The sequence below is a fragment of the Sphaeramia orbicularis genome, chromosome 16 (genome assembly GCF_902148855.1).
Source record: "Sphaeramia orbicularis chromosome 16, fSphaOr1.1, whole genome shotgun sequence".
NCBI classification, from domain to species: Eukaryota; Metazoa; Chordata; class Actinopteri; order Kurtiformes; family Apogonidae; genus Sphaeramia; species Sphaeramia orbicularis.
The window spans coordinates 15,259,309-15,274,529 of NC_043972.1; the positions used below are offsets into that span (position 1 = coordinate 15,259,309).

General features: G+C 37.4%; 1 protein-coding gene across 1 annotated transcript in view; it reads right to left on the reverse strand.

Moving 5' to 3' along the window:
- Positions 1-15,221, reverse strand: part of cyb5r4 (cytochrome b5 reductase 4) — a 28,706-nt gene that overhangs the window by 10,910 nt on the left and 2,575 nt on the right. Inside the window, exons 2-13 of the mRNA XM_030158329.1 lie at positions 12,465-12,589; positions 11,338-11,491; positions 10,386-10,486; positions 9,041-9,125; positions 8,678-8,759; positions 8,513-8,570; positions 8,316-8,409; positions 7,497-7,529; positions 7,275-7,397; positions 4,846-4,986; positions 3,005-3,151; positions 2,264-2,414 (exon numbers count right to left, since the gene is read on the reverse strand). Coding sequence (XP_030014189.1) covers positions 2,264-2,414; positions 3,005-3,151; positions 4,846-4,986; positions 7,275-7,397; positions 7,497-7,529; positions 8,316-8,409; positions 8,513-8,570; positions 8,678-8,759; positions 9,041-9,125; positions 10,386-10,486; positions 11,338-11,491; positions 12,465-12,589 — 1,294 coding nt within the window. The remainder of the gene's footprint in view (positions 1-2,263; positions 2,415-3,004; positions 3,152-4,845; positions 4,987-7,274; positions 7,398-7,496; positions 7,530-8,315; positions 8,410-8,512; positions 8,571-8,677; positions 8,760-9,040; positions 9,126-10,385; positions 10,487-11,337; positions 11,492-12,464; positions 12,590-15,221) is intronic.

Genomic DNA, 15,221 nt, shown 5'->3' on the forward strand with positions numbered 1-15,221 from the left:
ATTCTTTGCTGTTTTAACTTTAGGAAGGACTTGATACAAAAAATATGAGGACTGTGCTGAGCAGTAATGGAAAGCAATTAAATCATTAACCCAAGTCCATCAGCACAAACTTGAAACAGCTGATTTTTTTTTTTTTTTCATTTTTATGTACTTTTATGAAGTTTACACAGTCTGATAGCTTTAATTTTATGATTTAGAATTCACACAACAGATTTAACACATCGTTAAAGATGACACTGGTAATTTCTCATCTTTTTTTGTTTTTTTACATCAGACTTTGGATGTGTATGAGTCATCAGAAGCTCCATTGTTAATCATGTGAAAATAGCTCACATTCATCTCGTGTCCTTGTAAAGACTAGATACAACATAGACATTCTAGTATTCAAGTGGATTAATACTCATTTGACAAATGTTTATGAATCTTTGTTAAAATGGGAGGGTAATTTTCAGCCTAGAATCTTTCACTCATGGTGTCTAAGCTTTGCTATTCTGCCTTGTGGGTTGTTAACACTACTTTGGCTATCAGGGTTCCTACACATTTGAAATTTCAAAATTCCATACTTTTTCCAGACTCTAATTTCCAGATGTCTTGGTAAAAAACATTCCAACCAGTCTTTATATTTGGGATTTATGAGCCATTCGTCAGAGAATTTACAGCTACCCTTTATGAGTTCTGCCAACGATCATACAAGGCTCACTAATGAACAGTGTGTGGACGTCACCTGTCCGTCGAAGCAGCAGTGAAACTTGACAACACCTGGGCGGGCCTTAAAATGAGTTAGAGGAGGATAAGAGCAAAAGGCTGGGCATTCAACTTGTCAATCTGCCCAGATGTTTTCTGGGACGCGTATTGTATGTGCTGTCACACAAACATTTTAGCTGCGTCAGCAAACACCTTAAAAAAACAGATCGATCCATTTCTTTTTTTTTGGATATTCATAATTTTATGTTTTAGAAAATAGAACAGTGGTAACAGTCTTGGAAACATGAAGATTTTTCCATGCATTTGTTTCCATTTTCCATACTTTTCCAGACCTGGAAATTTATAAAATCAAATTCCATACTTTTCCGTACTTTCCATACTTGCATAGGAACCCTGGGCTAGTCTGCTAGGTTTATTTCAGACTGTTTCTACTGATTTAATCTTAAGAGTCTGTCGGCACTAAAACTGTTTGGTTCGTTCACCTTCAGCTGCAGAATATTGTGTGAACCTTGCTGTTGACATAAAGGCATGATGCTGAACAAAATCTGGTTGGTTCATGTTTAGCTGGAGATGCAGACAAGTTTATCATTAAAAGTTATGGACATGTGCAACACTTTTAAGATGATTTTGCCAAGTGACATTGTTCTATGTTCTGTTTATGTGTGCTGGGCAGATGAAGCTCTGATCCTGCAAGCATCATCTGGTGTTTGCAGGTGGAAAAGTATCAAAATTAAGTTACTCTTCTCACTTCTCAGGAAAAATTACTGAACATTTTTTTCCAGAGTCAAAGTATTTTCCTAAAAAAGAGTAAATTTTGCTCTATATTGAGTTTGGAGAGCTCTACCCAAAGACTAACTTTTACTCTTTTAAGAGAGGGACCAAATGTTACATGAGCAGAGTAAGTGTTTCTTCAATTTGAGTAAATTTTACTCTTAGAGGGACTGTAGTTCTGTCCGAGAGAAAACAATGTCTGCCTGTCAGAGAAAATAGGACCATCTGATTCAGTTGTGTTTCCTTCTAGAATACACCCACAGAGTTTTGAAGTCATGTGGCTGAGTTTACATGTGCTTTAGCAAAATCACTGCAAAAACAATCAAAGAGCTAGGTTTATATTTTCCTATTTCAGTGCTCGCTCTTTCCATTTACTGCTCACTTGACCACTGCTGCTCTCCCTCATTCACTGAGTGGAGAGAATTAGCCAAGTATGAACAGATCTATGAATACAAGCCAGAATACTTACTGTAATTTCTGGTCTATAAGCCACTACTTTTTTCCACACACTGTGAACCTGTGGCTCTAAAATGATGCGGCTAATTTATGTTTTCTGGGCTCACGATCGATCTGGCTGACGAAGAAGGAAATAGAGCTGCTGCATGTAAGCTTGGCATCAATGAAGCGATGGTGAGATGTTGGAGATGGGGTGAGTGCGGCTTATAGTCAGGTGCGGCTTATAGTTTGGAAAGTACGGCACATACTTTGCATTTACACTTTTAAGTAGGATTTGACTTCTTATACCACTGATGTTTGTCAAATGTTTGGTGAACTTTAAAGTTCTCACCTGACCGTCTCTATGTCCTGTAGGGCCACCTGGATAACTCTCGCCATCGGTGTAAACCCTGTACCTGCTGCTAACAGGTAGAGATCTGTGACATCACGGAGGGGGCGGAGACTGAAGGTGCCCTCTGGACCACTTACAGATACACAGTCACCTGGTGAGGAATAACATATGTGAATAAAGCATCATTAACACCACAGTAACAGCATCCAAAGAGGAGACAAACTTAAAACAGCAAATAGGACTAAAATACTCTGAAAAAAGGGAGAATTCAAACATTTGCAGATGGTGGTTGATGGTTGCCTGTAGGGCTAGGCGATATGGAAAAAAAATCGTATCATAAAAATTTTTTTCAAATCAGACGATATCGATATGTATCACGATATAAATCAGTATAATCAGTATTTTTTGTCAAGCTTAAATTTTTTGTTTCTCATAAGTTAGTTGTGAAGAGAGAGAGAGAGAGAGAAACAAATGCATTTGTAGCTGTACTTACAGAGAAGTCCCTCCCTCTGCTCTTAGAATTACCCCCCCCCCACTGTTATGTATTACTCCCGCCCACTTTATTCAACCCCCCCAGTTATGATTGGCTGTTCTCACATCTGTCAAAGTACATACAAATGAATTTATCTGAATCCACACATTTTCTTTCACCCAGAAGGCACTCTGGTGGCTGTCTAGGCAGTAGGCACTTACTGATTTATTTTTTTCCCCCCATAACAGATACACATGTCTTTCACTTACCAGTGCTGAGGCTGTTAAGATGTGGGGTGAACATTCCGTCGGGGTAGACTTTGATCATGAGGTAGAGGTCTGAGTCCTGTGCAGAGCGCTGGGAAGATGCTGACAGAGTCTGATCTACAGGAGTGTACGGTCTCACTACCTCAGCATCTAGATAAGCAGAAAAGAAACAAAACCAGTAATGAAATAACAGTTCTTCTCATTAAATAACTAGAAAATAACCAAGAGACTGGGTTCTGTCCTTGTCTGAAATGTAGATGTGCTGATGTGTTCAGGCACCGAAAACTCTTAATACTTAAAAGAAGGTCATTAAGGCCATGTTCACACTGTTTTAATATTCCCTCCCCTCTAAGATGTAGATACGAGAATGGTGGGGTATAATATCTCTTCATATGCAGTACTGCGCAAAAGTGTTAGGCCACCTTTAGGTTGTTTTATTTATTTATTTATCTGTTGCATGGCTGAAATGAAAAAAATACCTATTTCATGTTTCAATAAAAAAAAAAAATACAGGTAATAAGGCTCATTCAACCACTAGGTGTCACACTCCCACTGAGCAAAAGAGAAGAAATGAGACTACTATAGTGAATGACTGAGGATGAAGTGACCCCAATTCACTTCGAAGCTGGTTTGACAACTAATAAACACAGTTTTTGAAAGATATCCTCATTTGTGCCAGACTTCACTGTTTTTGTTTTCATTTTGTTTTAATGTGTTCACAGTTCTATGTATATAGTATATGTAGTCTTATTTTTGTTCTTTGCTGTTTTATCCTTTTTTTTTTTTTTAATTTGGTTTTTATTGAAAAAAGTGACAAAATATCTCCAACATTACCATCCATACAAATATTATCTATTAGAGCCCTTTTTGTATTTCTTATTTTATACATACATACATGTAAAACAAAACAAAAAAAACACACAAACATATGAACTGGGTGCTTACAGTTTTGGTATTTCTCACTTAGAAACCATCATAGCGTTACAGTACCTCTGGGTTCTTTAAACATTACACACGTTTATGCAGAAAAACATAAAACGAAGAATAAATACAGGGAGATTAGAAAAAAAGGACATTTTTAGAGGAGTGATACAAATTCTGGGTGGCTAGAGGATACAAACTTGATCCATTTGTCCCAAGTTTTATCCATTTTCAGCGCTCCCCTCTGTACTTTTCAGCTGCTGTGACAAACAATCTTATCTTATGTCATCTTATTTTATCTTATACTAACAAGAAGAAGAAGCAGGAATGAGGCAGGAATGAAGCAGCACCATCCTCAGCGTTGTCAAGATGAGGCCAAATGTGAGACTAAAGCAACAAAATTTGCAGGTTTGCCATCAAATTATTCCAGCTATGTTTTGATTTTGTTTCTTTCATGTTTTTCAGCTCATTTCTTTCATCAGCTTTAAATCAGTCACACATTACCATACTGGTATATTTTTAGTGTTTTATGTCTCCTCTTACGTTGCCACAAAAAGCACATATAATGTGATCTTCCTTTGTTTTACTGGCTTGTCAGTAAGAGATTCTGGCAGCTCTGTTAGGGTGTTAAGAACAATATAAACAACAGTGTATAATTTTATGCCCATCGCATTGTTATGTTGCTTGTTAATGCAAAATGGAATTGCACTTACTGACATGATGCCATCTACACAGGCTGGGGATGTAGGACACTTTTTAATTCGCTATAATGACACATGTCGCTTCAGCCAATTTGAATAAATCAAACAGGTTTAAGATTCTACACCGATCATTGTACTCTTTTCTTGTTTGAGAAACATAAATGGGTAATTATTTTTATAGTCTATAGCATAGTGTAAGTGTAGAAAGTGTGCATTTCTTACCTTGAATGAGGGCTTTGAGGTAGACGTGTTTTCCCACAGGCACATGCATGACGGTTCCACGGGGAAGTTTCAGTCTGAACAGATGTGTGTTGTGGTTTACTTCAGTCTTAGATACTAACTCACAATCCCGATAGTAGACAGCTATGAAACAGAAAAGAAGATGCAGGTTTAAAATATCACAAATAATTAAATATCATAAGGCATTTGTGTAAAAAATGCTTTTTCTAAAGCCATTTGGTGCCATACAGTACCCGCACTTTCCCTCTAGAAAAGAGAAAAATCATTTAAAACAGAGGCAACAAGAATAAATTTGCTTAATGTACTGTCTGCAAATGACCCAGATGGGGACACTGGTTACTGATGTCTAATAGACCACGGCTATTTAATGTTGAATCGGACTCCTTTAAGAATATATCTTTTATTTCAATGGAAGCATAAATAATAAAAAAAAGAATTAATTAAAAAATTTATGATACATGTGATTAACATTCTAATCATGGCTGAGGAAAAGAATTCACAGATTTTCACTGTGGGGTGATTTGTTCTGCATTTTCCAATAAGTGCCAAAAAAAAAAACAAAAAAAAAAAGACTACTCATTTAAGCCCAAGACGAGAACCCCATTATATTAATTTTGGACTGTAATAAAATAAATTTGATTCATGTGAATAATTTTCTCATGCACATTTTTTAATTGTCTGTTTGCTGCCCGTTACTGTGGAGTGTATCAATGAAGAAGAAAAAGGAGAGGAAAGGTGCCGCTTAAAAGGAAGGTGAGTGTTGTGGTGCTAAATATCAATAGCTTTCTACTGACTGTTTGGGCTGATATGCATGAGAAGACACATTTTCAATGATTTGGTAGGGGAGAAAACCTATCATTATGAATGTGATGAAGGTGTGGGAATGTGAGATTAACTAGTGAATATAGAAAGGTGAAGTCCTGCCTTATCTACTGTGCCCCACGGAAAGTAATTTTGAAAAAAAATACGAACAATAGTTTAATTGTTTTGAACCCGTCCGAATTGTGCCACCATTTACGCATATGATGCTTGTCTATTCGTAACACATATTACATAATACCAGACTTTACAGGTCAAGAAAGTTACAATGTGAGGCAATGTTAACTAAATAACATTTAGTTGTGTGTGGAACAGCAAAGTGGACTGAATCCCTGTTTCACATGGTACACAACAGTGACTGTAAAAGGCCATTCCCTCAACATGTTTCATCTCATTCATCCAGAAACAGGTAAAAAGTACTAATACAGTCAAAAATTACAATAAGTCTGGTCATGCTGAAGCTGCAGAGACATATTCAACTGCACTGATCAGACATTATGATAATATAACTTATGTGACTTTCCAGTATGTTCTGTATTTACATGTTTTTGAGTGACTTTCTTGACTTGTATAATTATCTTTTAAACCGAAAAACGTCCTACAGTTGTGCTCATAAGTTTACATACCCTAGCAGAATTTGTGATTCTTTAGCCATTTTTCAGAGAATAAGATGATAACATATAATAAATGATAAAACAAAACTTTTCTTTCACTCGTGGCTAGTGGTTGGATGAAGCCATTTATAATCAAACAAATGTGTTTGCGCTTCTTAAACCATACTGACAACAGAAACTATCCAAATGACCCTGATCCAAAGTTTACATACCCTAGTTCTTAATCCTCTATATTGGCTCTTTTAACATCAATGACAGCTTGAACTTTTTTTGTGGTAGTTGTGAATGAAGTTCTTTTTTTTTCTCAGATGGTAAAGCTGCCCATTGTTGTTGGCAAACACCTTCAGTTCCTTTAAGATTTTGGGTTTTCTTACATGAACTGCACGTTTCAGACCTCCCCAGAGTGGCTCAATGATACTGAGGTCAGCAGACTGAGATGGACACTCCTTCACCTTCACTTTTTTCTGCTGTAGCCAATGACAGGTCGACTTGGCCTTGTATTTTAGCTCATTCTCATGTTGGAATATCCAAGACTGTCCCATGCACATTCTGTCAGGGTATGTAAACTTATGAGCACAACTGTATGTCTAAATGATGCATCATTCAAATGGATTAAAAAAATGCTTGCAATTTTTTTTCCTGTGATGCTGTCCAAAGGGGCAGGGATAGGGTATGGATTTTGGCTCTCTATAGTAATGCTGGCTCTGTTTTCTCCAATTCCTTATCTTTAAGGCAACTGTGGTTCAGTTGGTAGAGCGGGTCGTCCAACGACCAAAGGTTCGGCAGTTCAAATCCTAGCTCTGACTGTCCACATGTCGAAGTGTCCTTGGGCAACACACTGAACCCTAAATTGCCTTGCATGGCAGCAACCGCCCACTGGTGTATGCATGGGTGAATGTGAGGAATTGTGAAGCACCATTGAGGTGTAGAAAATGTGCTATATAAGTTCAGTGCATTTAAGGAAAGCCCTGATCTCACCTCTGTCTTTCTTGCGTAGAAAAGTATTGTGGAATTCCAGCGGTTGTCCGAGACTCGCCCATTTTCCTTTCGCCTGTTTGCGTATCGTGACTTGGATCTTCCCTACTGCAAATGCTGTGTGGACTGTTGAGAGAATGAAAAGTGCAGAAAAGCAAGACAATGAACTCACAAAAACTTAAATTTGACTGATTTTTTCAAATGCATTCTCATGGTTTGGCTTACCTGAAACATTTCCCTCAACTTCTTCAGCAAGACCTGGAAGAGTACAAAAAGGCGGATTTAAGGACTGAACTCATGTGTCTAGTGTGTGAGTATGGCTATTATGATCATTTGTGCTTTAATTTCCACGTGTAACAGCACAGTTTCATCTTATTTTATTACCCTGCCCCCCAAAGGGGAGGCAAGGGGTATTGTTTTTAGTTCAATTTGTTTGTTTGTTTGTTTGTTTGTTAACACTTTAGCAGCAAAACTATTAGTTGAATTCATACCAAATTGGGTTTCTAGATTGTCAGTGACCCAGAATAGATGTCATTACATTTTGGGAAAGCTCACATTTTTTTGTGATTTTTTAAATATCTTCCCATTTACTTATAATGGGTGAAATACATGCAAAGAGCAAGGTTTGTTGTGCCTGACATCACTTGTTTTATTTTATTGTACTTGGCCTTTAATTGTAACTATTTACCTATGACAGCTTTATGAATACAGCAGTTCTCTATTATAGATGAATGAGTTTAAGCTGCAACCAACTGAATATCCTCTCATATGGTGGTGGCAAAAAATCTCATTAGAGCCTTTTTTTTTTAATTTGCTCGTCCTGCTCTTTTTGGTTGAGGGGATATTAACAAACAGTAAAAAGTAAAAAGTGAAATAAATTAACTATAAACCACATTTGGGATATTTACAGAGTGAGGTAAAGCATGTCACAAACATAAATTTTGCACACAAATCATATAAATCCTGGCACTTATTATGATTCATAACTGCTTTCTCTCACATAGATTCATCACAATTAAAACTCTATTTTTTTTTTTTACTTACGTAAATGTATCATATAAGACATTTTCTGCAGAAGCACTTCAAGTCGTAAAACACCTGCCTCCAGGTCAACAATGGTACAGCCTGAGTTGGGAATCTACAGGAAGAATAAGAACGTTTGTATTAAATTTGTCAGCCTTTTCTAATGATCTGTACCTGCAATAATCTAATATCGGACAACTTCATGTGTATACATTTACCTTCCTTTTCGCGTAAACAACAAGATGAACAGTCACATCAGTTTGGAACCAGTCGTACCTGTTCCAAGGACAAAAAAAGACAGTGCATAACATGGTCATTCATTATGTTCTGAACCAGCATTAAAAAGTGCATCACGTTTGTTGGTAGATATGCTTTTTTAGTACCGTGGCCGGCTGTCTTTGTCTGGTGGAGGAGCCACTGAGGTAGCTGGGGCAAGGCCAGTGGGAGCAGGGGGAGGGAGGATGGCTGATAAAAAACAAAGATAAATCATACAGAAGAAGAAAATTCACATAAAGGTTAGGCTTAAGTTTACTGCCTCTAAGTGACTTTACTGCTTTCCTGAAATGTTGACATTTAAAGAAAAAACCCAGTGTCCAGTTTTTTTTTTTAGATACAATGTATACTGATTGCTAATGATTCTACAGTAGCATAATCCACAAATCTACACATCAGCCCAAACCAAAAATACTTAGCATGATTCAAATTAGCAGAGGTGTGGAAGTGTGTAAACTGTACAGTATGCATACCGTTAAGTGCTGTGGTGGCTTTAGTGGCCATCCTGCCCACCAAACACTCCTTCAGCATGGACTCATAGTTTACCCACCGATGGACCTATAACCAGAAACATTCATGTTACCATAAGAACATTTCATAGAGCACTGACAAAGGCCAGTAAAACAAAACATGTTCAAGTCCACCTAGGGTCACAAAGCTTGTTTATATTCCTGTTTAACTACATACAAAGAATGAATAAGACACTAGGCTTTATTTTAGAGATGAGGCTTTTTACCAATGCCACTTCAAGTTCTGTTGGAATATTAGTGACATGTGGCAGTGGAAAAATGAGACTCTGCCACTAAAATATCTACTATAATCATCATTATCATTGCTTTTATATTAACAGAATTTCAGAGATCCCTGAGAGAAATAGTGTTCATTTTTCTATGTGTAATCTAAGTATTTGGATGAAAAAATGAGATAAGGTCCACACAACCTGTGAGCTCCCAAAAAATACTTATTCACCACAGTCGTGATGTTTCGGGCATCAGCCCTTCATCAGACATGGGACAGGTCATGACACACAGCTGTTTATATAGAGTACTAATTGCGATATCTCGTGATAGGTAATGCAAATTATTATTATTATATTATTAGTAACTTTTAAATAGATGTAAGTGTCTTTAAATACATAATAATTCATAGAAGTACAATAATCAAGTTTCTTTCAATGAATATAAATACAATAATCAAGTTACTTTAAGTTCATGCAAATTCATGCAACTATAATTATCAAATTACTTTGAATTCAAGTTCATAAATACAGTGATCAAGTTAAATTAAAAACAAATTCATTCTAATACAATAACAAAGTTACTTTAAATTCATACAAGTTCATGTAACTACAATGATCAAGTTTCTTTAAATACATATAAATTAAATAAACTGTGTATTTTTCTGCCCGTAGATTACTTCACTCCAGTGTATGTGGTGTACATTATCTTCCTCCATCACTGTAGTTTTGGTGTCTATTTGGATGTACTTCAACATTGCTTCAAACATATAATTTGTAAATATGTAAACATTGCACTCATGCTGTGGTTCTGTCACCACATTCAGATGGGCGCAGTTAGTACTCTATATAAACAGCTGTGTGTCATTACCTGTCCCAAGTCTGATGAAGGGCTGATGCCCAAAACGTCACTACTGTGGTGAATAAATACTTTTTCGGAGCTCACAGGTTGCGTAGACCTTATCTCATTCTTTCATCCACTGTTTTTTTTGGGATCCTGCACACTTTTAGCAACTGGATGTGTGTGTCATCACCTCTTATCTAAGTATTTGACCACTAATGTTGAAATGACACAGTCGTACCTGATCAAATAGGTCAGTGCCATCTATGCCAGCAGCCTTCATCAGCTCCTCCTCTCCCCCAGGGTGATAGTCCATATAAGGAGTGACGTTATAAACCATACCTGAAAGCACACAGAGAAAACTGGATTCATGTAAAGGTGTGAAATTCCAGTGCCCTCTGGTGACAAAAAATGAAAGCAACACCAACCAAAGACACATTCTATGACACTCAGGTAATTATTTCTAAAAAATACCTCCACCAAATAGCCAAGCTGTACTTGATATATTACTGCAAAAAAGTTACAAAGAAGCAACAAAGTCTAAAATGTGGATGCTTTGTACACATCTGCACCTCAGTGGAACAAAAGATCTAGAAAATCACCACAGTTTTGAAAAGGACATTAAAGATTAGCACACACACTTAATGTCAAAATGTGAAATATGGTTACAATTTCCACATAATAATGGAGTCACTTTATTCTGCTACATATTTGTGTAAATTGGTATTATAACTGTTTTTTCTGTAAGCAGAATTGTGTAAAAATCACTGTCAAATTTTATTTAATTGATATGAGGGATGAAGGTAGATCATCAGTCAAGACAGAAGCACTTATTACATTAAAAATAAATTTAACTAACCAGTAGCACCCACTAACAGAAGGAGCAAAACAAATGTTATGTCACTTCAACCTAAAGATTTGCCCCTTTTTAATTAATTATTAGCTACTCTCCTATTTTTATGGAGTACACAGGGAATATGAATAGTCTGTGATGTTCCAGTGCATTGAACAAGTCTCTCTTTCTTAAGCACGTCTCTCTAAATTGTACTCTATCCAAGAATGACAAGGACAAAAGGGATAAAGCATCCTCAAGTGGACATCAAGCATCCTTCAGTAATCCTACTGCTTTCTTTTTGGTTCCTTATTTCTCTTGAGTGCGACCCAGTCTCTGTCAGAGTACCAAGGAGTCTCACCTCTTATACATGTCCAGCAGTCGTCTCTTGTGTTGTGTTTTTGCAGCTCCTCCTGGGTAACTTCAATCAGACGCCCTCTCAGACCGGTCAGATCTTTGCCACTTTTGGCAAAGCGGATCCAGTCCATGAGACTATGGCCCGGCTTCAGAGCCACCTAAAAGGCAGGACATTTAGTTATTGGTGGAGTTAAATTATGCAAGTCAAGTTACAGGTTAAGTTGAACTCATTTTAAAGCAAATAAACTTTTAAAAGCTTTCTTGCACTGGAGAATACTTGTCACAAACCTGAGTTGCAATGCATGATGTGTATTATGTATTATGTACAAACAGGTTAACAAGTTGTAGGTTAAAACAACAAGCGGGATGTTATGTGAACATTAATAAATACAGGATGAGATAATAAAAAAAACAAAATGCAAAGTTCTGTATTAAAAAATGTAGAGTTATAATATTTAAAAAATTGCCTGTGTCAAAATAAAACGATCAGTCTCTGAGATTGCAGTTCTTTCACCAAAACCAGAGTGATTAAAATACAGTCCTGCTTGGCAAACATATAGCTGTGTTATTAACAATAAAAGAATAATACCTGAAAACTTCCTGACCCTGATATGTAACACTATGTAAAGTGGCTACAAAAACCATTTTACTGCACAATTACTACTTTTAAGCTTCATACTTGCAGAGTATTTTTTGTAGTTATGTACTTTTACCTAAATAAGGGTTTGAAAGCATGTATTTTGGTGGTAGTGCAGTTTTTTCACAGTGTGGTAATAATACTTTTTCTTACGTTAAGTATTTGAATACTTCTTCTGCACCCTAAGATATGTCAAGTTATGATAGACCTTGTTTTAGGACTCGAAGGCGTCCTCTTGACGCTGTGTGGTAACATATAAAACATCTATCGTACACAGTAATAAAGCAGATGTCACTATTACCCTTATGTAAATAGACACAGTCACTTAGAAATAAAATCATGTTCTGTAAGATTTGACATGACATGTGCGGCTGTTATGGTTTGTAGTACTTCCACTCAAGGCTGCGTTTACCTATCAGGTTTTCACAGAGGATTTTGTTATTTCCTGTACACACAAAACTAACAGCTGTACTTGGTTTTGAGTGGACTCTTACCTTGTTTCTCCCGGACTGTCCGGACGGAGCGACCCGCTGCTGGGAGCTCGGAGCTGGGAAGGACTGGGTCGGGATGTTCAACATGTTGGCAGCGCTTCGAAGGCAGCCCAAGTTCTGAAGAAAACCTGTCAAACCAACCTTATGTTACACAACACTACATGAACTGTCGGTCTCTAGTTTCAGTGGCTGCTAGGTCGTCCTGGTACAAGCTCTTCCCGTGTTGTGACACATATCTGTCAAAACTGTTGAGCAGTGCTGCTTAGCTAAGAGGCTAGGCTAAGCTAGGCTAACGAGACATTTCGCGAACCGACGTACAAATTAACGGGAAATTATGTACTGACACATTGAGCTTCGATTTAAGTACTGTCCTCCATGTTAATTTACATGAAAACAATAAACGCTGCTTAGTGGCTGTCAAATGACTCAGGCTAGCTATTTAACTTCAGTGCCTGTAGCTTCACAACCACGTAAAGACTACAATGACTGTCGCAGCCTGTGACGTCATGTCAACAAACAGTGTCATTAACATGAGACGGTGTATTGCCTTCTACCGTTCCCCTACAGAAGGCTGCCACTCAAGCTGAAAGGTGCCAGTAGATGCATGTCATCACTGAACAGAGGTTAACAACAACAACAGTAATAATAATAATAATAATAATAATAATAATAATAATAACAACATTCTATAACTGGTTCTTGTTTAATTCTAATATACATGCATACATTAGGAGGCAGTCCACTAACAGTCACAGTCAATTCTCACATACAACACTGGGTCAATTTAATATCAAATTCAAAGTTTCCACATTATGGAGTAAAAAACCCTCCATGATCAAAAATAGTGCCTTGATCTCATTATTCAAATCCAGACTCAAAATCTTTCTGCTAAAGAAATAATACTACATTCCATTCCACTATGATGTTCATTTTAAACATTTTTCATGATTGTGAAAATGAAATCCTATATGAGTCTTGATAACGGTTAGCTCATCACCAACCGGACAGTAAGTGATGGGTGGGCGGTCTGATGAAGGACCGCAGAAGGCTCCAGACCAAAGGTTTGGAGGAGTCCCATACCTGGTGGCAGACTACAGTGACTCCAAGTCCAATTCAGAACAATGACCACACTCTAAATGGGACAGTTTGGATGAATTAAAGGTGATTATCTTCATGTCACTGATGTTGTGCGTAATTTATTGGTCATCAGGCCACAGGTCACATCAGGCCACAATAGAACTATTATGTTTTTATTTGACAAAACCTGTAAAATAAATGAATATGTGATATATGTAAAGATGTAAATTGTGAAAAAGTGAGAATGGGGTTATGTTATAAAACAGATGTCTTCAGATGTCTTTAACGTGGCCACACAACAACAAGAACCTTTTAAAAATAAAATGTGAAATACAATACAATGCTATGTTAAGGTGAATGTTTTCTGAGGGATAATTGAAACTACGTTTGCAGCCACGCTTCTGTCAGTCTGCCCCAGGGCAGCTGTGGATATAAATGTAGTTTACCACCACCAGAGGGAGAATGAGAGAGTGAATGAATAATGGATCCATTGTACGTGCTTTGAGTATGCGTTCATAGAAAACGGCTTTATAAATCTAATCCATTATTATTATTATTATTATTATTATTATTATTATTATCTTCCATCAGTAGCTAAGGCATTGTACTGTTAAAAACAGTGCTTTTCGGCATTCCATATTTTCTGTCTGTTTTAGTCACATGACACACAAAGGAGTTAGTACTTGATTGCATAACCATTGTTTTTGATGACTTTTGATGGTCTAATAATTTTTTCCACGACTGTATGTTCTTTCCGTTCAGACTAAATGTGCCTTGGGCTTCTACCTGAGACTCCTCCTTCTCCCAGCCTGTGGGATGACACACAACAAAGGACACAACGCAGACAGTAAATACCTACACTGGTTCCACTGATGTCACTCAGTACATATTAGTGTATGGGGCATACAGTAATATCATATGTGTGATATGTTGACATTCGGACTGAGCACAAACTTAGCTAAGCCATGGGACCCCATAATATAAGAATTGATGACATCTTACATCAGGAGGCATGTATGGATCCACAAAGTCCAGGCTTTGTTCCCATATTCTTCAGTTCTTCAAAGCAGAGTCAGTGAATGGAAGCAGCCAAAAACTGGACAGGTAACCCTGTGTGTTTTTTGCTATCATTTGACCTTACCAATAATGTTAGTACATGCCAACTAATATTTGTTGATTGTTCTGTGTTTTGGTTCTAGGTTGAAGAGGAGAAGAAAGAGGGCTGGAAGTAGCTGCACATCCTCTCTGGCTGACACCTCCAGCTCTGTCACAGCAGATCCAGGCTTCTCCACCACGGAGCCCACAACAGACTCAGACCATCAAGAGGAGCTTTGTACTAGTAAGCCTACCACACATTCTTCTTAGCCCAGGAATCCTACTGTGGAGATCATGCAGGGTTGCAGATGGCTCCATTACAACCAGGTTAACAACCTGTGTGAAGTTGGCCCCCCACCCAATGCAAATCTCTGGATAAATGGTCTTATTGGTTTTTGCTTCGTTTGTGCTGTTAACAGTTTGGTTTGTGCTGTTATGGTTTTATAGATATTACAACATGTATTTTCAGGTGATAGCGTTAACCCCGCCCCCCTCTGCTCCAACTTAATTATAAGAAATGGTTTGGTCAGTGCTTCCCCTGCATTAAAATGCATTAAAATCACATGAAGCACAAACCAGATTCAAGAG